At 38.5% G+C, this 27194-nt stretch overlaps 2 protein-coding genes across 6 annotated transcripts in view; both read left to right on the forward strand.

Annotated features, from left to right (window-relative positions):
* MIURF (mitochondrial elongation factor 1 upstream open reading frame) overlaps positions 1–4229 on the forward strand; it is a 132449-nt gene extending 128220 nt beyond the window's left edge. The window contains exons 1-2 of one of the 5 annotated variants that reach the window (XM_075182920.1): positions 3058–3161; positions 3984–4229. In XM_075182920.1, coding sequence (XP_075039021.1) covers positions 4017–4229 — 213 coding nt within the window. In that variant the 5' untranslated portion in view covers positions 3058–3161; positions 3984–4016. Of the gene's footprint in view, positions 1–3057; positions 3162–3983 lie in introns of those variants that run through there. The other 4 variants (XM_075182919.1, XM_075182921.1, XM_075182922.1 and 1 more) reach the window with 4 other exon arrangements.
* Positions 4230–4984: 755 nt separating this feature from the next.
* On the forward strand, positions 4985–16512 carry MIEF1 (mitochondrial elongation factor 1). The gene is made up of 4 exons (XM_075182918.1): positions 4985–5128; positions 8054–8234; positions 9460–9713; positions 12629–16512. Exons 1-4 carry the CDS (start codon positions 4985–4987, stop codon positions 13439–13441), a joined length of 1392 nt encoding a protein of 463 aa, XP_075039019.1. The 3' UTR covers positions 13442–16512.
* Positions 16513–27194: the final 10682 nt, after the last annotated feature.

The following is a 27194-nucleotide window of genomic DNA, read 5'->3' on the forward strand; positions in this document are numbered from 1 at the left end:
GAATCACGGCGTTTTGGACCTAATTCTGCCTACTTCACTAGGAAGTGGGCAGAATTCTGCCAGATGCGGGAGATTGCCACACTCTCCCGGGAGTCCGTGAGACTCTCGCAAAATGCAGGAGTCTCCCGGACATTCTGGGAGAGTTGGCAAGTATGACATACCTCCTGAGTGTCAAGACTGTGTCGAATGGCTGGCAAGTCTCCTAAAATCACAGGACAGTTATGAGATTTTTTTTAAAAAAATTCATGTTAACCAGGAATTTTCTTTTACACTTTTGATTTTTGTAAAAACCAATAAGTATACATGTGAGGATTTTAGAAGTTCAGATTCAGAAGTCCCATTCACATCTTTATGTGTTTCTTAAAAAAAACAAAAAAACATTTGATCATGGTCAGATTACCTTCACACAAACTGATAAGCATAGGATTCTGGGGCCACTTAATTACTTTTTATCATTTTGCTGTGCTCAAAGTGTACTTCTACACTTCAGTTTACTCTACAGAAAAGGTTAGTGTGCATTTACACAATCACTCAGTGTAACTGAAGGGAGACCTCAACGCTGAAAAAGGTAGATGCTTATTATAATTCACTTCACAGCATTGGAGGAACAGTAGAGCTTATATAGCTTATTTCAATTGTTTTTTTGTTTTTTTAACAAAGTCCGACGATAATCTAATTTAACTGAAGACCGTATACTGTGTACCATGTCTTATTCTGAAAATACTTATTTGTATGGCCAACATACAGACTTCTCTATCACAGAAGCATTCCAGATACTTTGTAAAACAGGCTTGAATGAAAAACAAATTATCTCACTACCACCTATATGACCAAAGGGAGAAGTGTTTTTATACTCGCCCTCTTCTTCTGACCATGATCAGAAACTTGACTTTCATTTTGATCAGTATAGATTAATATCGAAAGGTTCAAATTTTCATGCTAATCGCCCAAATCCTCCCATTGTACTGAAGAGATACTACTATTTAAAGGACCCAAAAGTAAAAAAGACTCACTTCATGGCTTTCGTAAACATGTATATTGCTTGAGGGGATGCAGAGAATCAAAAAAGCTTTTAATTTTACATTATTTGGGAGATCTACCATCCTTCTTGCCATGAAAATAGCAAAAATACAGGGTTTGGTACGTTTTTCAGTTTCGAAAGATCCAACACCCACTTCACCTTCAAAAAAAAAATCCGAAATTTTTAAAAAGCGATGTTAATATTTATAGACTTACCTTTACAGCGACTCTGCAGATCACCGATGGACCCGAATGCTGACCGCAAGTGATTTCGATTGAAGAGGTGTCCGGCACTACTTTTTACTGTCATCGCGACTTGTATTCATCTGAATTTAAAGGGGATCTGAGTCATTAAGGAAAGTAAGCCAAAAAAAGGAGTAAATGTTCTCCAGGACAAACCATGTTACAATGTAAGGGGTGCAAATTAGTTTATTATTTTGAAAATAAGACAAATACTGTCTGCTTCATCTAGCACACAAATACTTGATAGCTTTATTTTTACACTGAAATTTAAAGTTGATCTAGGACATGCACTACCACAACTATTAATCTGTTCCCACATTTTAAATTTACTTCCCTCTCCAATGCAACATGGTTTTGCCCAGATGCAAATTTACCTATTTGATATGCTTTGCTCTCCTTAATGACTCAGGCCCTAAGTGTTTAAACACTGTGGGGTATATTTACTAAACTGCGGGTTTGAAAAAGTAGAGATGTTGCCTATAGCAACCAATCAGATTCTAGCTGTCATTTTGTAGAGTGCACTAAATAAATGACAGCTATAATCTGATTGGTTGCTATAGGCAACATCTCCACTTTTTCAAACCCGCAGTTTAGTAAATCTAGCCCTTAAACCGACATTGCCACTTTAAATTCAGATGAATACAAGTCGCAATGACAGTAAACAGTAGTGCCGGACACCTCTTCAATCGAAATCACTTATGGTCAGCATTCGGGTCCATCGGTGATCTGCAGAGTCACTTTATAACTCAACATCTGTACGATGTAGAAACACCTCTAAAAATAAACTGTAACAAAGCATTTAGGAACTATTTTTTTAAAGTTATTTAAATTTAAACATAAAAAAAAAATTGTTTGGAATGGTGGTCTCTGCTGCTGTGGGACAAATTAATATTGGTTTTATATGCTGCCAGTTCTGACCTTTGCCTGACTCGGACTGTTTATGGATTGTTGCCTGTCTTAACCATTTCGTTTGGATCTAACCATTTTCTGGATGGCCACCGGCAATAACCTTTCAACTGGATATTGACCATTTATGGTTTGCTGCCAACTAGAGAGCTTCTTAAACAATGGACCTTATTCCAGAATTGTGTCAGTACCTGTATTTTATTCCTTTTACGATACTATTATCTTCAATATATTCCTGTGTCATTCAGAAGGCGTGTAAAACAGCTGTTATTCCATAGTAATCGTTCGTCATTCCACATTATGACACTTGTGTACACTCCCCCATATATGCAAAAGGTTTAGTGTATGGGATTAGCGGATGTTGGAGAAATAGAGGGGTTTTCCATGACAGAAGTGCAATTGTTTTGACATTTTTCCATTGACATGGCATATAAAACTGCTGTCATTCCATAGTAATCGTCAATCATTCCACATTATGACACTTGTGTAGTGAAGTACAGATGTGTGGGAGCGTATATGCAAAGGGTTTAGTTTGTGGGACTAGAGGATCTGATGATGCCACTAAAACTAACATATGACACACCACCCTAAACGTACCATAGCAGCTTTTCACATATAGCTTACTTCCTGTATTTTTAAATCACTGTTAAAAAAAACCCGTGCCTTTTGTTCAACCAAATCCTGTTATGAGGAGCAACCCAGAAACGAACAGAAGCAGCACCAGTGACACTGATCAATATGCGTTACTGATACAGTATCAGCGCTGTGTTACAGCACCTTCTATCCCAGCATTCCACACGCCAGAGACGCTCTTTCATTGATTCCCTATACTCTCCGGTCACTGCGCTCCTTCCTCTCTATGGTTTGTGGAAGCCGGAAGCATCCTACCACCCCCTGCTAGCGGAAGTTCTGACATATTACCGGCGACCCTGAGAACTAGTGTACTCTGCGGCCAGAGAGTTGTGTGTCCTAAAGAGCTGGGTCAGTGGAGGGTGAGCTCACATCTGAGCATATCTTACAGACTCATTTATATGACTTTGTGTGTCAATTTAACCCTTGTCTCCGCATACACATGTCTGCTGCAGAGTTAGCAATATTATCCTTTTACATGTCCAGTATAAGATCAAACTCTGACATGTTTGTGTAATGAGCCCTTTAACTTCCCCTTGTACTGATACAAGATCGCAGCAGTATGGCATTCAGGTTGTAGTAAACTTCATAAATATGACCTAGGAAAAAAAAAACAGTTCGCTTTTTTAGCTATATAACATTCCACTGGTGTATGCACAGTTGGTTTCAGTTAAATATTATTTAATGTGTTACATTGATTTAATCATAATTTACAAAGCAAATTCCAGGAATTTTCAAAAATAATTATTTGTTTTTAAAATCACATAATATTATCTCAAAGATAAGTCTACACACAACAATACTACTTTATTAATGTATTGTCCTCAAATATCAATATTGAAAGAGTAATGGTTATTAGTTTTCTTTGGGGGTGGTGGTTTAACAGCCATTACAGCTGGTGTAGATAATCTCAGGATCAAAAACAGATGTAGAACGAAGTCCCAGGTTGTAGGAACGTGTCTGGAATTGTTTCACAGCAGCTAGTAAGCCACCTACCTGCTTTTGACATCCACTGCTAAAATATTGTATTATGTTATGCAATATTAGAAGTAGTGCTTTTGTACAGCATGGAACATGGGCCAAACTATATTTGTAGTAATATATTTTAAGAGCACAGTATGAGAGTGAAATTTGTTTTAGCAGTTGAATGTATAATCATTTTCTTTTTTTGTCGTTATCCTCAGACTGGCAGGGCCAGCTCTTTATTGATTCCTGCCATGGCAGGCTGGTCCCGTGAGGCTGTTCTTACCTTGTATCGTGCCCTGATGCGCCAGGGGCGCAAACTTCAGTTTACCGATCGTGACTACTACGCCTCTTATGTGCGTCGAGAATTTAGGAAAAATCAGAGCCTCACAAAGCTGGAGGACAAAGAAAAACAGCTGGAAAAGGGACAATTTTTCCTCAGGACCAATCTTGGGGGACTAGTTTAATCCATTCTACAGACATTGTTTTCCCAAGTCTGCAGGTAAAATGGCTCGTATGTTGGTGACTGTCCACATACTTAGCTATGGCCTTTAGTTTGTTTTCTTCTGATACATATATACGTAAATGCTACTCATTCATACATTTGAGATACATGAAGATGGAGCAAGCATATTTTCAGCATGTACCTAAAAGGAAGTAAACTGGTTGGACAGTGCTATAGACATTTAAATGTGCAAGTGGCACTATCAGATCTATGTGTCTGTCACTCCATTTGTCTAAAAAAATTTAAGCTGGATCCATCTGTATAAGAGTGAAGTACTCTTCTTAATGATCGTTCCTATATGGTTAGGAAATGCGGTTCACTTTGGGGTTTAGGACTATTTTCAATAGAAATGTAGTATGGTTCAATAGCAAACAAATCAAGTAACATAGCTTAGCACATTTCTATTTTATATTGAAATAAATGTTACGTACTATTCAATAATCCTTGCTTCAGAAAGGAAACTTTGTATAGGAAAAGGTGAAGGGTGTAGTTTATTAAAAGAAGTGAAATGGCAGAAGGGTGTGTCTCCCATAACAACCAATGAGATGTTTCTTGCCATTTCCTCAAACACAAAATAGAAAAATAAGTGTGAATCTGGTTGATATTGGCAACACCATCTTTTTCACAGTTCTATTTCTACCCTGAGTTATTTGTTTTTTCTCGGTATGTTGTTCTGGGACAGCTGTCTCATTTGTTTGTTATATATTGCAGGAAAACATGGCAGGAGCTGGTGAAAAGAAGGGGAAGAAGGATGACAATGGCATTGGCACTGCTATAGACTTTGTATTGTCTAATGCTCGCCTTGTACTTGGAGTTGGGGGAGCTGCAATGCTAGGGATAGCCACGCTTGCAGTGAAACGGGTATGTTTATTAATATTTATATAGCACTAGCATATTCATCAGTGCTTTACAATTAGGAAAATAACTTTAATAAAAGACTTGGTATTACTAAACATGCAAAGAGGTAAACAGGCCCTGCATATTGACATAGGAGATGCCAGAGATTGCATATAGGTCTAGCCAGGTTGCAATAGGAATAAGTGCCTGTGACAGGATGGGCTTATTCTGCTGTCCTGTCCTTTTAGTCTCACTACAGTTTATCTGGCTTTTCTTCCGTTAGTAACCCTCCATTACTTACCATTCCTACAGGTGTCACCTGCCACAAGACACTTGTTGACTGTGAATGCCAACTGCACACTCTTGTGAGAGTAGTCGCTGCCACAACCAGGCTCCTTCAACGGCACCTGGAACCGCTTCCGGGTAGTTTGTATAGCTGTTGCAGTGCTTCTTTGCTGGTGACTGGCTTACTATGGTTCAGGACTGCTGGGTAGCGGGCAGAGCGTTGAATGCAGAATGCTGAGTTCAACACTGGACAGCTGGGGAACGAATTCGATTTTTAGCTTTTATCTCTTGGTCACAGGATTACAGCAGGCACTACGTGTTAGGCAGAATTCTCAAAGGCAGAATCATGTTTTATTGCTCTTAAATGGACCTTATAAAAACTGTTTCACAACAGAGGTATTTGGGATTATTGAGTAAGAAGTACAGATGGAATACAATTTTATATGCACAGTACAGCTATTTCTATACAATTTTGGGCACACAACCTGGCAGGATGTTATCCAGCCCCCGGACCCTTTACCCAATCCAGCCTGGTTAATGCAGCTTGCTTCTGAATCATTCTGGAAGGGTTTCACACAATTTTACATTGTAAGTAGTGGAAGGGGATGTGTACTTAGTGATCAAAAGGTTGTTTGAGTATAGAAAGAGAATAACTGTAAATGTTGCATCAACTAAATAAAGGGTGGTAATTGGCTGGCATAGCCTTTGAAGATTAAAAGTCATTAGGGAACTTGATTAGCCTTTCTAAAAAGTTGTGTTTTCAGGGAACATTTGATATTTTGGAGGCTAGAGAAAACTCATCTTGTATAAAAAAGGGATTCGGCAATGAGTGTGCAGGCCAAAAATTTTTGTAACGGAGTGAGGGTGAGTATAACAGGTCTTGGGGGGGAATGGAGAGGTCGAGTTTGGAGATATTTTGAGACCAGTAAAGAGATGTGTTTGTTCAGTTTTGTCAATGTCTTTGTTAGTAGAAGTACTTTATATTGGATTTGGTAAAATACATGCAACCAATGTAAAGACTGGCAGAGCAGAACATCACTAGAAGAACATTTTAAAAGGGAAATTAGTTTATCCACTGCTTTCAGAATACAATGCAGGGGTGAATGTTTGGTAAAGAAAACATTTGCAATAAGGGAGATTGAGTGCATTGATTAAAGTTTTTACGGTATCTTGTGTGAGATATGTGCATACTCTGGAAATGTTTCTTAGATGTTTGTTTCAGGATTTCGATACAGATTAGGTGTGTGGAAAAATGAATAGAACCAACAATGACACACAGGCAAGAAGATAGGGTTTATTGTTGAGATGTCAGGTAGGTAGCTCTTTTGATTGGTGGAAAGCTTATTAAATTAAATTGAATGCTTCAGTTTAATTGAGGTGCCTAGAGGACATCCAAAGACATTCTGTAATGCGAGCCAACCCATTTGATGAAACATGCAGGCAGGATAGATACATTTGGGTGTCATCCGCATAGATGTGATACTAAAACCCAAAATGGCATTCGTGTTCCATGAAAAGTCATATGGATTAAGAATAGCTGTGGGTCTAGGACTGAGCTTGTGATACTCAAGCTGATAGAGGAAGCGGAGAGGAGCTGGATCTAGAGAAACATTGCAGGAACAGTTTGATAAGTAGAATGACTTTTAGGATAGGACAGTGTCCTGAATGACCTAGGGAATATTTAAATGAGAAGTGGTCAACAGTACCAAATGCAGCAGAGAGGTCAAGGAGAATTCAAAGGGAGTTGCATCCTTTTATTTAGCAGTGATTACATAATTTACCACCAAAATCAGTGCATTCTCTGTAGAGTGTTGGGAAGGAAATCCTGACTAAAGAAGCACAAGTAGGTTCTATGAGGAAAGCCTGAAGAGGAACAATAATGGAGAGATGAGATAATCTATGAATGAATTTGGGTCATAGTTAGTTTTTTTCAGAATATGTGCAATAACCACATGCTTGAATTGTGATGGAAAGATAGCAGTGCAGAGGGAGAGTTTACAAATTTGATCATACAAAAGGAATGTGCCAGAGGATGCAAGAAAGAATTTGAACAGGGTTTTCACTAAGGGGAGAGGATACCATTTCATATTGAATCTTTTCAATCTTGTCCTTGAAGTAAGAAACTTGAGTGGCAAGGATGGTTGGAGGCCTTAGCGTGTGAGATGAAACCCTGAGTGGAGATGAGAGATTGGAATTATATGTGTTTGGCAGTGTCCAGAACATTTTAGTAGTATTGGTAGATAGAAGTATATTTGAGGAAATGATGAGAAGGTCAATACTTTTCCCAATGACTTTCTACTTTGCAGAAGAGTTTTTGTGCATTTCTTTAGTGTTCCACGGCTGAGATCATGGTCAATGTTGAGAAGAATAACTGTAGCCCACCTGATCAAGGGCTGTGATTAAGGTGTGGGACTGACAGATCAGGGCAGGAGAATGTAGAGAAATTTAAAATGAATAGAATTTTGTTAAAATGATGATTGTAGAAGGGAAAGAAGGTTAACATTTTTGATGATTATTTGTGTGTATGAATCCAATCCCTGTACAACAAATCATCAAAACACATTTGTTTTACTTATCAGCAATACAATATCATCATATAAGGAGAGTAACAAAATATCCATGGTAGTAACAAAGGCTGATGTTTCTTTTCCCGTTCTTGTTTAGATGTATGATCGAGCCATCAGTGCTCCTGCTAGTCCTTCTCGATCCAGCCAGTCTGGTAAACGGAGCTGGGAGGAACCAAGCTGGATGGGCTCATCTAACCGATTGCTGAACAAAGACATGAAGACATCTGTGAGTCGCAGCTTGCAGGCCCTTCCGACAGACACTTCAGTATTTGAACCAGGTAAAAGGTTGCCTGGAGACCTTTAGATCGTTACCATGTTGATTTGTTTCATAATAAAATTCCAATTAAGTTTATGAGAGACTAATTTCTAGGCTGATTTTATATTTTTGATATATATTTTATAACTATATTTTCTCTGTCGCTGAACAGTTGTAATCCAGAAAACACAAGATCAAAAGGCAAAGCAGTCAGTTAGCATTCATAAACAGTTGTGTGTGTGTGTGTGTTTCTAACTCTAAATTGTTGAAACTATAATAAAACATCTTTTTGAGTTTTATTATCTTAGTGATTGAATAGTGCTTATTCATTTTAAACATTTATACAAACTTGCTATGCCAGTCAGACCTTATCTTCTGTATCTTAATCTATTTTTATGTAATCTTTTTTTTTTTCTTTAGAGAAATAAGACTGCCAAGGGGAAACATTGCTTTTGCTCATATTGCTTTTATTAAATAAAAGCAGTAGCATCCATAAGTAGTGTATAGATGTATTAGCCACTAACACAGAGGGATATTTTTATGTTGGTGTTTAATAAAGACCTTTTTTTTATATATATATTTGTTTTATATATATACCCTTGTGAATACTGCTGCTTACCTTTCATATTGTATAGTGGATTGTGATGGATCTTAATTTAAATTATGCCTCCCCAGTTGATCATAGTTTTGGGGTGCTGCTTGATTATCTCAATTGTAGATATACTTTAAGTGAATGTAATGTTTCTGGCATGGCCCTATGTGATACAGTGTAACATTCTCATGTATTTTGCATTTCTGTTCCAAAGTAGATAACAGTACACTGTTTTTAGAGATTGACATTTTTTATTTCACTGCCTTCCAAAGTAAAGCACAGGATATCATCATCATTTATATAGTGCCACCAATACCGCAGCGATGTACAGAAAATATTTGTCGCTTGCATCAGTCCCTGTCCCATTGGAGCTTACAGTCTAAATTCCCTAATACACAGATTAGTGTCCATTTGATAACAGACAATTAACCTACTAGTATGTTTTTGGAAAATGTTCAAATAACTGTCAAATTCTTGAGACAATAATTATTGTCTCAAGAATTTGAGACTTTGCAGGATTTCATACTTTTAGCATGAATCCTAAATTTTGATGCAATATATGTTTTAGATTGGTTGTTTGTTTCGTGCATAGATAACATTTTTAGACTTATAGACTTTTCTACTTTGCTAACTCTGATTTACTTATTCACTGCAGAATCTGTCCGGCCCAAACCCCCAAGTCGTAAGATCCAAACAGATCTGAAGAAGACGCGCTTGAAGCTATCGCTTCAGGAAAAACTGTTCTCTTACTATAAGAAGCATGTGGCCATTCCACCATCAGAACAGAGCTGTGCCAAACAGGCTGCTGTAGATATCTGCACTGAACTGCGAAACTTCATCCACAGCAAGTTTCCAGACATGTCATTGAAGGACATGCACCTTAGTGGGAGCCTGTATGATGACCTGCAGGTAACATTTTTAGTGGAAGTTTGTGTGTTTTTACATACGTATCTTTGTATTGTACTCTGTTATTGCAAGTTACATATTACTGCAAATGTTAATTTTGGGACAATCTTGCTGCATGTAGTTCTGGGTCACAGTCTACAGTATGTCTTTTGGGCTCAAATGTATTTTCGGATATAGCATAGTAGTCCTGAGCTTTTGTTAGGAGATAGTGATGTATGGCTGCCTCTGGAGAAATTGTATTTGATTTGTTTTGGTTACATACAGTACATTGGATTGTTAGGATTGTTCATATCTCCCCTCACACCAAACTTCAACTCTATTCTACAGTTGTCAGCTGATAATTCTGTGCAAGCTGCATTTGAAACCTATCTTGCTCTATAAGTATGCAGACTTCTGGGACATGCCAATCCACTATTTTAAAACACATGGTTTTAAAATAGTGCTCCAAATCTATGTATTACATTGGAAGCTCTGGATTGTTGTCTCACACAGTACATTTGTTTTTTGTTTTTTTTATGTTCTATAATCTTCACTGGCTAGTAGTGATAGTTCAATAATACTTGGTTGCAACACTATATTAAGTGCTAATAAATTGTTTCAACGGAAAGTTCAAACATTTTTCTATTTAAATTTTTATATCCTATAATTATGATTATTTACAACATGGTAAGGTGTATTTTTAAAAGCATAGCCTCACCAATGCTGTCGGGCAGCAGGATATAGTGGCAGTACCCTGAAAACTCCACTGATAAATTATACATTCTCGGTGCACCTTTCAGTTGATATAACTTTTATTCACATCATTTAAACTGACAGTGGTTGACTTTTCTTATTGTGTTTGTCTTCCCTTTTGCTGATCAAGGAAAAAAGTTACCCTGAGTGCACAGAAAGTACATCAATATATAAGTGCCACCTACCTGCCTTTGCCACTGCTATGAGGAACCCTACTGTGCTTAATGTTAAATCAGACCCTTCTCATCACACTTTTTTTTATTTAGTGGATAGTAAGAGTAAGTTATAAGTCTATTTACCAAGTGACTATTTACATTTGTGTGAATTAAAGTGTCCTTTCATTTCTAAAGGATTCATGTGTATTACATACACCTAAGAAACTTGCTGCAACTTCTATGTGTTAATTGCTATATGAATTTGCAGAATGTAACTCGTATAGATACATGAAAGCATAAGACTCACTAAAATATACTTTGTATTAGGCGACTTACAAAAGTTCAGGTTATAAATTCTATAAACAAAAATAAGCTGCTGATGTGTGTCTGAATAATCGTTTCAGGACAGGGCCTCATTCACCACCAAGCAGTTAATTTCATTTCAGTCTGGCAGGACCAATATGCAATATATGCCAATTAACCTCTTCCTATAGATTGTAAGCTTTGGAGCTGGGCCCTCTTACCTCTATTAGTACTCAGTCTTGTATTATTACTGTTTGTTCCAAAATGTACAGTGTTGTGTAGTATATTGTCCAGTTATAAGCATGTAACCAGCAGAGTGTATTATACCTTGTACCAGCACTGCTGTTCCATGAGTTATACAGGCAGTGGTCTGACCTATCCACGTTTCCTCTCGGCAGAGGCCAGAGCACATTGTTCATGTCCATATTCCAGCTGCTGTGGATGCTCATATTATACCAGCATTGCCCTACAATCACAATATCAGTGATCCCATCATAATACCAAAGGTGTCCTTATGATACCAGCAGCATTATTATATACCAACAGATCCGGGTGCCCATATTCTACTAGCCATGCCTATGCCAGCATTACATGTATGCTTATGTAATATAATTATATAATAATCGTATAAGTAATAACGGAAATGGATGCTTATATAATTAATATACAAGATGGGTGGCCATATTATACCAGGTTTTACAACATTGAGGTGCTGGAACTATGTAGTCGTGTTCATGTGTCCGGCCCCCAACTGTGGCTAGTCCACTTATACCTAGGAACTACCCGATTTGCCCAGCTTTAGGCAGTAAAACTTTGCTCCGTGGCAGTGGCTGCCTTTATGTGCTCTAAGGAACTTAAAAACAAAATCTGTATCTTCTTGTAAATGACCTTCCAAACTGTTCTTTTTGTAACTTGTTTATATCCAATTTGTTTGCATTCAAAGTTTGATGTAAGTTACATACGTGTGCACAAGCTCTAAACATTTGTTTGAAATATTTCTAATTTTCTTTCTAATATTACTTCTGAGTGTCATGCTTTCAAAGTTTAGGTTGTGACATAATTCTATACCTTTTCTTCATCTAAGATATATGTTTTTACACAGTTGTTTTTATTGCCCCCACGTACTATTCTATTCCTCGGTACCCTATAATCTGTGAGCAGCGGTGTAAATAAGAGGGAACAATGTTCCTGTAAGAAATTTATTTATAGTGAGACAATGTTTATTTCTAGTACAGAGCAATGGGGGGGGAGGGGGGGTTGTCCACATTTATATGTCAATCATGGTTTGATACATTTGATGATCTCTATGTATCCTATGTAATTATGTTTCTTGATTATTCTTGTGGATGTTTTTTGATTATCCCCCCCACCTACCTCCCTATACATTCTGGATTTTTATATAGTCTGTAAAGAACCGCAGCCTTTCCCCAAATTTTATGACTTTGCTATATCCTAGTGTACATAAAAATATTCTCTCTCTAGAATGATGTATAAGAGGATACATAAATAATGTATGTGACCCTTATAATTGTTTTTTTCTGCTAATGTGGTTACTGATAAATGAGAGCTTCCACCTTTGAACTATGTGTTTTGGTGTCTGATAAATAAATTATATGTACTGAAGGCGTTGCTAATATTTATTTAGAGGAAATTACCTTGCAAATTATTAATTTTTGTTTCTTGTTTGTCTATTTCAATTGTACTTTGTTTTCTGTTCCCAAATTTCAGGTAGTGAGAGCAGACCACATTCAGCTTATGGTACCTCTCTCTGTGGACAATAATTTATGGTCCTGTGTCCCCGGAGAAGAAACTATCCTCAACCAACCAGGGTTCTGCCTTCTACGTAGAGAGAATATGGAATACTTTCCTCGTGGGACCAGTTATTGGGACCGCTGTGTGGTGGGGGGTTACCTTTGTCCCAAGGCTGTGGTAGCCACTTTTGAGAAAGTTGTAGCTGGTTCAATCAATTGGCCAGCAATTGGCAGCATGTTGGGCTATGTGATTCGGCCTGTAGTGCCATCTGAAAGCCTCATCTTGGAGGTACAGTATGAGGAAGACCGGAGACTCTTCATTGACTTCCTTCCATTGGTAGCTCTTGGGGAGCGTGCAGCAGTCGCCAAAGCTCATAGACTACCACGTTATGGAAATATGTGGCGACTAAGCCAGCGTGGAGCAGAAACAGCTGCCTTGATAGGACGGGATCAACATGATTCAGGTTGTCGATGCCTCTGTCTGAAAATACTAAAGGCTATTTGTCGATACAATCTGCCGCTCTCCCATCTTGCAGCCTCCCACCTCACCAACATACTGCTTCACATTTGTGAGAAAGAGGACGACTGGTCACAGGAGGCATTAGCAGACCGATTCATACAAGCACTGAAAGAAACTGTAGGCCATCTAGAGAGAGGGGATTTACCTTCTGCCTTGGACCCCAAAGTTAATTTGTTTTCAGAACTCACACCTGATGAGGTGGATGAAATGGGGTATTTTCTGTACTGCTCCTTATCAGAGCCAGATATACTTTTGAGGACTGGAGAATGACGATTGATATGAGGATACTGCACAAAAGTTACAGGGTTGTAATGGTGATAATCTCTGGATGGCCTGCAATATAATCCAGTCCACAAATTGCAAAGCTGATTTGCCAAAATTTAGTTTTTTTTTTTGTTTTTTTTTATGGTCTCCTTTTGAATTTGGCAACTCTTGTGGCTTTTTGGGGTTTTTTTTTTGTTTTTTTTTCCCAATTTCTTCATATGTTTTCAGGACAGCAGAATCATTTGTCAAGAGCAGAGTGACAGAAAAGAATTCAGATTGAGTCTTTGTGAATATTCTTTCCGGTGTACAACGGGGCATTTAGGGAAAGTTGAGTAAATTACTTGATAATTCCATAATCGTAATTATGGGGTTCGCAAATAACTTCCTTTTTTACTCAAGTTTTTCTCTACCTCACTTTCAGGATGTCCCACAAGGACATAAACTTTACAGTAGGTGGTAGAGAATAGCTTGATGCTGTTGGCTGTGTAGTTTAGGGCAGATTTATGTCTAAATAAAGTATATGCTCATGGCTGTTAAGGGAGGAGCAGATGGTGTGGGCAGTATTTTTCCCCAATTTTCTGTATCACGCTTCAGGATCAAATTAACAAGAATTCTGTGTAGGAAATGTAGACATCTATCTACATTTCAGAGTGTCTGTGCCATTGTAATCTCACCACACCGGTAAAGGCTTTGATGTTGGTCTTCTAACATCTGATCTAAGATTGCAGTGTGTATCTTCCTGCAGTGTTCTATTCATATTGACTAGGCAATCATTACTTCATCACCAAAACTTGACTTTGCCATTTCCTTGCTCATATTTTAATGTCAAATTAAACATTTTGAATTAGAAGCGATATTTAACCAATTCAGTAGGAGTAAAGTACATCAGATGTGAGCTAATAAGGGACGTTGTGTAGCAAATCACCCTAATGTAATTACGCAGTAATATAATGAATTCTCTCTTAAGCAGACGAACACTAAACATCAGGCAACATGTAAACCTTTACAAGGCAAAGTAAACCGAATTCAAATTTGCCATAGTTGATGTCAATCACATGCTTTGACAGGGTCTTACATTAGGAGGATTGTGCTTATTCCTTGTAATGCAATACTCGTGTTTTATCAGCAGCTGTTAAATATGACTCACCAACTCCCACTTGTGTGTCATTACATGCATACATTCACCAAAACATCATCTGCTTGCACGTATTTCAAGCTGGCAGCAGAAAGGTTAACAAGGCTCTATTCTTCCAAGATTAAAACTGCACTGTGAATAGAGGTCATTTAATGTGTCATCTCCCAGCGTACCTTTTGTGGATAAAAAAAAAACCCCTTATTGAGTTTCCTAAGCAATTAGTCAAGTCGGGGAATATACTTCTGTTACGGATATTGACGGACTTGGGTTTCAATTTTTTGGGGGGATTTTAATTCCCCCCCGAAGTAGCGCAGCGTTAAATTTATTACCGTTATTACGGTAAATTTAACCCGGCTTTCTGCTCGCAGCTCGGGAAGCTGCGAGCAAAAAGCCAGTGTTAAATCTACCTTAATAACGGTATTTAAGCACACTATTACCGTAATAACAGTAATAGTGCGCAGGTCAATTGAACTCCCCTCTTTGGGGCGTATTCAATTAGCGTTAACGCTAATAAACGAGCGCTCGAAAAATCTTAGCGTTAATGCAGTAATTACTCGTGGAATTTCAGCTCGCTGCTCCCTGAGCTGCGAGCTGAAATTAGGCGAGTAAACTACCGTATTAACGCTTTTCGCGCGCAATATTACCGTATAAACGGTAATATTTTTCGAGCGCTCGTTTTTCAGCGTTAACGCTAACAATTGAATACGCCCCTTTATGTTGTACATAGGTCACGGAATACATTTTTTATTAGTATGGTATTTACATGAATAAGTTGTGTTTGTAATTCAAATGTATCACCTTTGTTTTTAACTGATGAAATAGGTAGATGTTGCAGTTCAACTGATTACCTCAGTACTCACTGGAACAGTCAGTGTTTATGGACAAATATTATTTTAATGAAATATTCTGATCGATTATTGGTAATAGACATTCTTTATTTACTCTTTACCCAGTTTACTGTTAACAAAACAGCTAGATAAACCATTCAATGACTATAAATTAAGCCTAGAATATTATTCAGATTGTTAAACTGTGATATGTGGTGCAGAATTGTCATGATTTTTACACTGCGCATCAAATGTGCCATCAAATATGTATTTACTGAAATTCCACATTGTGTATTCTGCAATAATGCAAATCTAAGAACAAGGAAATAATCTACTCTATGAGAAAATTGGAAATTATGAGAACTTTGTTTAGATTTGTAAGCCTTTCATTTCCAGAACACAAATAGTTTTGGTTCTGTTGGCAGTTCTTTTAACTATACTGGGGAAAGTATACCCTTGAAATCCATTATGTAATCAGTCACTGAGAGCCTAAATTAAGAGAAATTTACTGTAGGGGAAGCAGATTTAAGTAATGTTATGTGTCTAGCTGCTGAGCATGTAGTCTTGTGCAGTTACTTATCCATATATACAATTAGTACAATAACACAAATGCTACTGCTGCCTGTCCTAATGTCTGTCATGTTTAAAATCTGCATCGTTTCCCTTAAATTGACAGATAAGTTTTCTGGAGTTTTAGTAAAAGAGGTGAGTTTTACTGACCTCTGTTAAATTTCTTTTCTTTACTTCTTGTCTTCCATTGCCGTAGCTGGACTTGCAGGCCAAAGATGGCTGCATAAAAGGCCGCACTTAAATGTAATAATCCATCCTTATGAGAGCAAGGATACTGTTTGGGAGTCTGAAAACTGGTTCATGTCTAATCAATACCTTCAAAGTGTCATATTTGTAACAATGATTGTGCAACCCTTTTAGTGACAGAAAAGTATGTAACCTATCACAAGGTGTTGTAGCTCCCATATGTGTTTTACCAGATATTTTGAAATATTTATCAATGAAATGGTTTGAAAGGCTATAACGTGCATGTTTTTATTTTATTTTCCTGCGAGAGAGTGTTTAAAAAGGGATATAACAATAAAGGTCAATGATTACAATTACAAGTTGTGTTTTTTTGTAGGTGCAACACGTTACAAAATACATCTTGAAAACTAATGAAGGAAGAAGCTTTTGAACTATGATATATATATTATAATATATATTATAATATATATATATATATATATATATATATATATATATATATATATATAATAATATATATTATAATATATATATATATATATATATATATATATATATATATTACACACACACATACATATACAGTGGCATATGATGACAAAGTAGTAGAGACAAGAGTTCAGTCGTTTGGCACTATCCGGCCTGCAGCTAGTTTTATTGTGCAGTAAAATGAATGAGCAACAAAATAAAGGAATATCAAAATTTTTAATCCTATTTGACTGCAACTAATGCAGCAAGTTTCTGCTCTATTAATGGAGGGACCTAGTGTTCAGACCACACATAAAACAGATGCAAACAGCTTGTTTGTCCAGATTGCAATAAAAGGTGTCTCTCAGTTTTCCCTAAATGTCTTGCAGAGTCATGAGACACAGCTAGGAGGCTGTCCCACCTTAGATATGTTTCACAGCTGCAGCCTGTTGCCTTGCTGGGAGGCCTGAAGATTCCAACTGTCCCATAGGCATGGCAGCCTGCGCCCTCCTAAGTTCACTCCAGTGAGTAGATGCTAAAATTCCCTAGACAGAATCTTAGGTCATGCATATCCACTAATTCCCAGTCCTTCTCTTAATACATCAATATATATATTGAAATATACAGTTTATCCAGATTGCTTTGGTCTTGCACCATGCCCAATATATACCATATTATTATTATTATTATTTTTTTATCTGTGTTAATATACAACTGTTTAATGTACTTGCAGTTTCCTTGTAAAATAAAGATTAAAAAAAATAGATCCCAATCCACACTGCCTGTAGAATTTCCCTTCTCACTCAGTTTAGCAATGCTCCTTACAGTGATTGTAGGAGGAAGGGCTCTGAGTGTGTATGAAATTGTCATTGTGCAGCATTTATTATTTTCTTCCAGGATTTCCTAAGTTTCTGGAATATTGTTTACGATTAAAATATCTGTAAAGTAGAAGTGTTGTCATGTTAGTGAAATCAGCTCTGAATGATGAGTGCTTTGTGACATGTCACATGTCATGTTATCCTGCTGGTTGTAGCCATTAGAAAACTGGTAGATTGTGGTCATTAAGGGATGCACATGATCAGAAATAATGCTCGGGTAAGCTGTGGCATTTAAACCATGTTCAATTAGTATTGAGTAGCCAAATGTGAGCCAGGAAAACATTAATTACACCACCACCCTGCACTGTTGACATAAGGCAGAATGGATCCATGGATTAATTTATTAACACTAAATTCTGACCCGATCATCTGCATTTTGCATCGGTTATTGATTTGAGGAGGAAAGTGGTGAAGGAAAGCCACCTCCGGTGAAAGGGGTACTTCAACATTCATAGCTTTATGTATTAATATGAAAATCTCTGACCACGGGTTGAATATGTGGATAACTCCAGAAAAAGAGACGACTCCCATGGTTCCTCCAACAAAATTTAGATACAGCAGACATGAATCTGTACAGTCTCTCAGGTGTTAAATACATTCTATGTAGAAGATTAACCAGCATTTCAGAATGGTTGATACATTTTGACATTTAAAAAAATATTTTGGAAGATCCAATTTCAGTCATCATTAGACAGGGACAGCTGGATGTCAGACTCCCATTGGAGGTGAGCAGGCAGTTTGCGGGTATCCACAGAGGATATGAGAAGCTGGTAGCACGAAGATATGCTGCCCTAGCGCCTACGGAAGATAACTGCAGACTAATAAGAGTGGATGAGGGTCTCAAGGTAATGGATGAATGATACTGAAAATAGATTCAATGCCGGACCTGTAGATATGTGCAGTAGTCTCTATTATTGGTGATTTTTTTTTTGATTTTTTTTTTTATAAAATTTGTGATTATTATTGATCCGGATCAAGGCTTATATGGAGTCTGTTTACTTTTAACCTATTTATGTATACATGTTTGTTGTGATTTTAATAAATTTTAATAAGTATTAATTTATTCTACAGTGATATTTTAACCTAGACAGGATCTTTCTTGCATTTTTTTTTTTTTGGTTTCTCTTGTATGAAAAGCAGTTTATCCCATGTTAAAAGCGAGTCCTTTACGCTAGTTTAGGTATTAGCTACTAAGGCTCTATGGTCCGATGCGTCCCATAAGAGGTCTTCTAGGGGAAAAGAAAATGTGTCTTTCAATAGAGACCCACGTCTTAGGCAAGTCAGGAGTCAGCCAGACACCTAGCTGATTCAGTAGACATGCAAGCTAATAATACTCTAATTTAGGCGCTGCAAGGCCCCTTTTCAATTTAGATGAACCATTTTTTTCATTTGCCAAACTAGGGTGTTTACACCTCCAAAAAAAGAGACCTTATAAAATTTATCAAAGTTAGGACGAAAGAGATGCAAAATTTTAGGAAGGAGCATCATTTTTACCGCTGCTGTTCGGCCCAACCACACGACCTCATAATTAGCCCACATGTTGGTCAAGGAGGTAAACTGAGTTAAAAGGGAAGAATAATTACACAAAACCATATGAGAAGGGCTTCCACATATTCATTTAACCAAATAATTCAGAGATTCAGATTGCTAATTATACTCGTATTGTGTTTGGAGAATATCCTGAGAGGCTTGTGAAGTTGCAAAAATTTGGGATTTTGATATGTAGTTTATAAAAAGCAGCTTCAGCATATTCCTGAAGGATCTAATGTGAAGCTGATAATGAGGTCTCGGAGTTCGACACTAACAGCAGAACATCGTCGACAAAGAGACACAACTTATTACAAATGGGTCCAACTCCGGGTCCTGTAATTGGGTCCGATCTCTGTATTTGTACAGCCAATGGTTCTATTGCCAGGACAAATATGGTGCCACCCCTGTCTCATGCCATTAGAAATAGTAAATTTAGAGGACAAAAAAAATTACTAAATGTAGACTATATGGACAAAAGAATTTGGCCACACCTGTTAATTTGAGGTGTTTCAATCTGACCTGTTGCTAGAGGTGTATAAAATCAAGCACCTAGCTATGCAGTCTCCATTTGCAAACATTTGTGATACAAAATGGGTTGTTCTGAAGAGTTCGGTGACTTCAAGCGTGGTCCTGTGATAGGATGCCATCTTTAAAATAAGACGGCTCGTGACATTTCGTTCCTGCTGGATATTCCATGGTCAACTGTAAATTATATTATTAGAAAGTGGAAGTGTTTAAGAACAACAGCAACTCAGCCATGAGTCAGAAGACCACGTAAAATCACAGAGCGGGGTCAACAACTGCTAAGTCGCATGGTACATAAAAGTCGCCAACGCTCTGCTGATTCATAGCTGAAGAGTTCCAAACTTACACTGGCATTAATGTAAGTACAAAAACTGTGCAGCGGTAGCTTAATGGAATGGGTTTCCATGGCTGAGCAGCTGCATGCTAGCCTCACATCACTGAAACCAATGAAGCATTGGATTGAGTAGTGTAGAGCACACCGATGCTGCACTGTGGAGCAGTGGAAACGTGTTCCGTGGAGTGACGAATCACGCTTCTCTGTTTGGCAGTCATGGGTGAGTCTGGGTTTGGCAAATGCCGGGAGCATGTTACTTGCCTGACTGCATTATGCCAACTGTGAAATTTGGTGGAGGAAGGATAATGGTATGGGGCTGTTTTTCAGAGTTTGGGCTAGGCCCCTTATCTCCAGAGAAGGGCAATCTTAAGAGCATTTCCACAGGAAAGGAAGAGATGTCAGTAGCATGGATAAATAAGGCAGTAATGATTGGTGACAGCTCTGTATGAAATGTGAGATAGAAAGTGTAAGTGAAGCCATCAGGCCCTAGAGCAGGATTGGCTAACCTGTAGCACTCCAGGTGTTGTGAAACTACAAGCCCAAGCATGCTTTGCCAATATATAGCAGCTTATTGCTGGAAGGGTATGCTGGGGCTTGTAGTTTCACAGCACCTGGAATGCCACAGGTTAGCCAAGCCTGCCCTAGAGCTTTGTCCTTATTTCAAAGTTCTAATAGCTTGTTTAACTTCCTCCTTAGAACACAGAGAGCACAAGATCCGAGGGAAACGAGGGAGGTGCACAGCACCTAAGAAGTGCTGAATAGTGGCTCAAGTAGGGAGTAGAAGAATCCGTGCAAAGATTACAAAGCTTCCCATAATAACTAACAGACTGATTTGCTATATCTAAAGGATTAGAGACACGTTTACCACGATAATCTAATAATACTTGACACCATTGATAGTATTCTTTCATTTGTGTGCTAGGAGTCTACTCATTCTATTCCCTAGCATATAGAATTTCTATTAAACACGCTCCATAGTGGGATCTGATATGTATCATAAATATAGATTCTAGTTTTGTTTGAGCTTCCATCAAAGCAGCCTTTAGCTGTAACTTAGACATGGTCTTTTTATGCTGGTATTCCAGATTGGCAATTGAAAATTTGTAAGATTTCTGAACCTCTACAATTCTATTATTCTGTGTCTGAATCATGCAACCACCTTTAGATCACACCAGTGATTAATCAAAGCAGTATCTCTTGGGTCATTAGTATGCAAATGAAAGGTAAGACTGTCAGTTAATATTAGCAACCCGTCCGAGTCAGACAAGATATGAGTCGCCAATCTTCAGGGTCTAGGAGGACGGCATTTGGGAAATGCTTCCCACTGCCAAATCAGAAGAGCATGGTCGGACCATGTGATAGGGAGGAACTCAAAAGTAAATATATTTTGCAAAAACCACTTAACAGATAGCAAAAGGTCAATACAGGAATAGGAGCTGTGAACATTGGAAAAAAGGTATAGTCCCAAACAGTGGGGTGTTGACTCTCCAGGTACCTTATAAGTCATATTCAGCCAATGATTGGAAAATGCAGAGGAAATGCGTGAGCTAGTAATCAACCTGGGGTTGGTAGGGATGGGGGGTAGGGGTCCTATCTCATTTCAATTTAGGAGCGGGATTAAAATCACCCATGACAAATACTGCGCCAACTTTAACCATATGATTTCAAGACATAATTTTACAAAGGTCTTCAAAGGGAGTTAGGTCTCGCAAGACATAGGCTGGAGGGATCGTAGCAAATTACCAATTTGGAAAAATTCAAAAGAGCTAAGTATCTGGGATGGGGAGTGACAGAAGTCTGCCAGCGGACCAATTTGGAGAAGTCCATTGGGAGTTTGAGACCAGCTCAGATCCAGGAACGAGTTTTTGCGGCGGAAAGTCCAAGAAAGAATACAGGGTTATGCCAAATGGGGGATAGAGGGGACATTGCTGTGGTGTGTTCAGTTTAAAGGAATGAGAGTCCCAGAGCTTGATGTCAAACTTAATGGTAGGGAGCAATTTGGATGCAGGATGGCGGTGTGTAGGTAGAAGACGCCAGAGGGGAGTAAGGTCGGGAAGGTAATATAGGCCGATTCTATGTCAAGCCAGGGGTGGAGCCTGAGGATGCATATGAGGTAACAATGTGGGAAAAGTGGGAGGCCAGGTTATATAGTTTAATATCAGGGAGTCCCCTGCCGCCACAGGGGATTGTTTTTTTGTGAATGTTGGCTGAGATCCGGATAGTCTGTGATTCCATATGAAACGAATGAGGGATTTTTGAATGTTCGCAAGGAGGGAAGCAGGCACTGCGACCAGCAATGTTTGAAAAAGGTATAGCCATTTGGGTATGAGTCATTTTGACTGCTATAATCCTGCCAAGCCAGGAGATAATGAGGCGTTTCCAGGAGGTCAGGTCGGAGTGCATCTTAGCAAGATGGGGAGAGAAGTTTTCATGGAAGAGGAGGTCATAATGAGAGCTGAGGAAGACTCCCAGATATTTGATCTTTCTGGTTTGTCACTTGAACTGAAGGTGGATTGGAGGAGGTTGGATTCCCTAGGGGAGATATGAAGCAGCATGGACTCTGATTTCGCATAGTTTATAACCTGATACGGTCTCCCAGGCCTGAAGTATTTCTTAGAGGTTAGGGAGGGAGATCGCTGGTTGGGATAAGGAAAGGAGGATGTTGTCTGCAAAGAGAGAAATCTTAGAGTTGATACTACCCACCTGCACCCACTGAATGTTGGGATTGGATCTAATCTGAGAGGCTAAGGGCTCGATCACCAGTGCGATTCTTATCTAATTTAAACAAACATGCTGTAGAAAACAGAATAACCAGTAGACAAATGAAAAGTGTAATATTTAGGATTAAAAAATGGTGGGGTCGAAAAGTGCATCTCTTGGATAGCAACAATGTCCGCCTTGTAGAGAGAAAAATATTGCAGTGAAAATCTACGCTTATTAGGAGAGTTCAAAACTTTGGCTTTAATTAGGGAAAGCACATTGTGGCAGCATGGTGGCTAAGTGTAAAATAGTAAACTGCTAATGTGGCGCCTCACTTGGTGTGCAGCCTAATATATACCAGTGAAGTTCCACTGACATTTCAGCATCGACATATATGACAAAAAAATGATACATATATATGGCGCTGCCTTCACGCACACTTTGTGAAAATTGTAGATGGACATGATGTTAGGAACCCCTCCAGCCGGCACAACACAACCCGGAGTCTACTCTGCCAGTCAGGTGTTCACTGGAGCCCCTGATGGTGGGGACAGACTGGGCTGCAGACTGACGGAGGGTCGTGAAGTGTGTACCGGCTGGGGAGAACCCAGGCAAGTGGAGTAAAAGTCCAAGCAGAGGTCAAGGGCCGGTAGCAGGTAGAAATTCCAATAAACAAGCCAAGGTCAAGGGTCACGAGCAGACAGGGAGGTCGGTAAACAAGCCAGAGGTCAGGGTCACGAGAAACACAGGCAGGGTCCAAATCCAGACAAGGGGTCATACACAGGGAAGCAGTCCAACAGGTTTTCACCAATACAAGGCAGGAACAGATTAAGCTGACAGGTAACTGGACGCTATAACCGGCAGGGAGGCTAAGCCCTCCCTGTCTTATATACAGACTTAGGCCAATCAGGGCTTAGCCCTGAAATGCATCCCAGGTGTGCTACCAATAATAATTAGCCCGCAGGCTATCCTAGCGCATGCGCCCGGCTGCCTCAGTTGCCGGGGCCTACCGCTTTCTACACTCGGCGTCCGGCCGTTGCCTTGGCAACGGTCGGGCCCGAGAAACCGGAAGTGACGCCCGGTCGTCATGGAGACGGCCAGGATGTTCACTGGCACAGGAAGTGAGTCGCGGCTCCTGACACATATATGTTAAATGCCCTCTAGAAGATTCTCTGAAATGTGAAATTGTGCATACAAAAGAAAATATAATGCTATAGTATGTCAACATAACCAATAAAACAATGAGTTAGAAAACTTCCAGTTAACTCCCGTGCATGGATATTATAATTAGCACCCGTGTCTTCACTCAATGTGGAAACCCTATAGTGTATATGCTTACCGGAACAAAGATGTAAAAGCGTCCATAACTGAGATTGAAGATAAACACTCAACCTCAGCCGTCACATCGACCTCCCATGCTCGAGTAAAAAAGATAAAAGACAATTTAGCGCATCATCTTTTTAATAGAATTGAAAAGTAAAGAAACAATAATAAAAACATTGGAAATAAGTTATAAACCAACGCGTTTCGACTTGTAAGTAAAGTCTCTTTTCAAGGTAAAGTTCAAAATCCCGTGTCCTCCTCTTTATATCAGTATCCGATTATAGTGTATCGCCAAAACGAGGCTTGGATGTTCCGTGTATAGGAGAGTTCCGGTTTTCTCTCTCCAATAGCGAGGCGTGGGAGAGGTGTACTGTTCGTTCAAACATGCAAAAATAGGGTGTCTATCTAATACAGAAAACGACTATACTAAAAAATTAAAAAATAAAAGCATGTGCATCATCCTCCATCATTTAAATCCGCAAGGTAAACCTAGCCCTCGGGAAAAACGGAAACAAAGGGGACAAGGAATATAAAAAAATAGTCACAATCTGATCAATCAACACAATATACAAATCATAATGCTAAAATACCATGCATTAAAACAGGATAAATAATAAAAACAACGATGTAAAAAAGATTGTTATCTATAAAAAGCATTTTAACTCAAATTCAGCATTAAGTCCCTTAGGGATAAGAGTGTCTACATTATAGATCCATCTCATCTCCGATTTGGATAGCGTAGTGAGGGTATCCTTATCTTTCCAACTTACTTCAATTTTTTGTAACCCCCAGAAACCTATTACATGTTCATCTGAGCATGAATGGTGAAGTTTAAAGTGCTGGGACAATGCATGTGTCTCTAAGCCCCTTCGTATATATTATAAAAGTGTTCGCGTAGTCTCACTTTAAGTGGGCGAGTTGTTCTCCCTATGTATAGTTTCTCACAACTACACTTGATGGCATAGACTACATTCTTAGAATGACATGTGATAAATTGATCTATATGAATCTCTTTGTCATTTAAGAGTAAAGCAGTCGTTTTGTTGTGTTCCATTTTACAGGTTCTGCACGCAACACATTGTGCGCACCTATAGAAACCCTTAGTTCTAATTGACACTCTTTTATCTTCTGACGGATGGCTCCTAATTAATTTGTCTTTTAAACTTGGGGCCTTTCTGTATATAAAAGTGGGTTTATCAGGGATCATATTTCCTATTACCACATCTTGTTTCAACAGGTACCAATATTTGTTAAATATCTTTTCTATTTGTTGGTATTTAGAATTGTAACCCGAAATGAAAGCCCATTCATATTTAGTACTTTTCTTTCCTAAACTCTTATTTTTTGGAACCAAGAGATCTCCCCTTTTCATTTCCTTTACCACTTTCTCTGCATTTTCCAATGTCATATCCAGATATCCCTTCTGGCTAAAATCATTTCTCATCTCCTTTATTTGCTCATAGAACACAGTATCATCCATACAGTTGCGTCTGACTCTTGTCATTTGACTCAAAGGTACATTCTCTAACCAAAAACGGTGATGGTTGCTATTGTGATTGATGTAGCTATTGATATCTGTTGATTTGTGAAAAGTTTTTGTTTGTAAGATGTTCCCTTCACTATAAACCGTAATGTCAAGAAAATTAACACTGACTTTGCTCCATTGGAAAGTTAGTTCAATGTTACGGTCATTATTATTTTAATGGCTGAAAAAGGCTTGTAAATCAAGCTCTGAACCTTTCCACACAAAAAAGACATTGTCTATGTACCGGCGCCTTGAAAAAGACTTTACTTACAAGTCGAAACGCGTTGGTTTATAACTTATTTCCGGATTGGGACTGTGGACATCGGATATGAACGTACGGGACAGGCTGCGGTGAGGGAACTTTGGCAGTTATTACTTACCTTGCATTTTTCTACTGTTCTCTAGTACGAGTCCATTGTTTCTTTACTTTTCAATTCTATTAAAAAGATGATGCGCTAGATTGTCTTTTATCTTTTTTACTCGAGCATGGGAGGTCGATGTGACGGCTGAGGTTGAGTGTTTATCTTCAATCTCCGTTATGGGCGCTTTTACATCTTTGTTCCAGTAAGCATATACCCTATAGGGTTTCCACATCGAGTGAAGACACGGGTGCTAATTATAATATCCATGCACGGGAGTTAACTGGAAGTTTTCTAACTCATTGTTATATTGGTTATGTTGACATACTTTACCATTATACTTTCTTTTGTGTGCACAATTTCACATTTCAGAGAATCTTCTAGAGGGCATTTAACATATATGTCTACTACTTTCACAATGTGTGCGTGAAGGCAGCGCCATATGTATGTATCATTTTTTTGTCATATATGGTGGCTAAGTGGTTAGCACTTCTGCCTTACAGCACTGGGATCATGAGTTTGATTCCCGACCATGGCCTTATCTGTGAGGAGTTTGTATGTTCTCCCCGTGTTTGCGTGGGTTTCCGCCGGGTGCTCCGATTTTCTCCCACATTCCAAAAACTGTTAGGTTAATTGGCTGCTAACAAATTAACCCTAGTGATCCTGATGTGAGTGAGTTCTTTGTACAGCGCTGCGGAGTTAGTGGTTATCTATAAATAAATGATGATGAATACAACTGGAAATGTGATAATTTCATTAAGGTCCAAAAACAAACAGTCACAAAGAGTATTCTGGGTGCTATGAAGCATGTATTGGGGGAATACTTGGAAAAAAAGGGAAGAGAGAAACTTAGGGGAAAACTGAAATTTGAATGTTTCCATAATAGAGATTTTGCTACAAATAGAGTGTAGCAAAGAAGTGTTTAACAGGTTGAGGCGTGGGCTCGGTCCAGTCTGACCTGACAACAACATATAAAGAAAAAACATGTAAACAAAAGCAAACATAATAAACGCCAAAAATGTAAAATTAACAAGTGTATAGCAAACTAGTGTATTGGGCAATTGTAACAGTAGTGTAGTAACAAATCGTAGTCTAAAGCAGTTATCAAAAAATACTATGCATCAAATATAAACATAAACTAGCAGTAATAATAGTATTACAGGAATAGTATGGTGCTGAAAGTAGGATGCAACAAGCTAAATAGAAATGGGATGCCTTAGGATGGATGCCTCATCCTCCCCATATGCCTAGGCATATGGATGCATAGGCAGTTACATACATCAGTCAGTTATACACATCAGTCAGTCGGTTACTTACATCAGTCAGTTATACACATCAGTCAGTTATACACATCAGTCAGTTGCGTACATCAGTCAGTTATCTACATCAGTCAGTTACG

This window comes from Mixophyes fleayi, chromosome 8 (genome assembly GCF_038048845.1).
Source record: "Mixophyes fleayi isolate aMixFle1 chromosome 8, aMixFle1.hap1, whole genome shotgun sequence".
NCBI classification, from domain to species: domain Eukaryota; kingdom Metazoa; phylum Chordata; class Amphibia; order Anura; family Limnodynastidae; genus Mixophyes; species Mixophyes fleayi.

Excerpts from the sequence above, each read along its gene's own strand:
- MIEF1 (XM_075182918.1), top strand. The coding sequence starts at position 4,985 with ATGGCAGGAGCTGGTGAAAAGAAGGGGAAGAAGGATGACAATGGCATT. Across the intron at positions 5,129-8,053 it reads CCACGCTTGCAGTGAAACGG|ATGTATGATCGAGCCATCAG; the intron begins GTATGTTTATTA and ends GTTCTTGTTTAG. Across the intron at positions 9,714-12,628 it reads GCCTGTATGATGACCTGCAG|GTAGTGAGAGCAGACCACAT; the intron begins GTAACATTTTTA and ends CCCAAATTTCAG.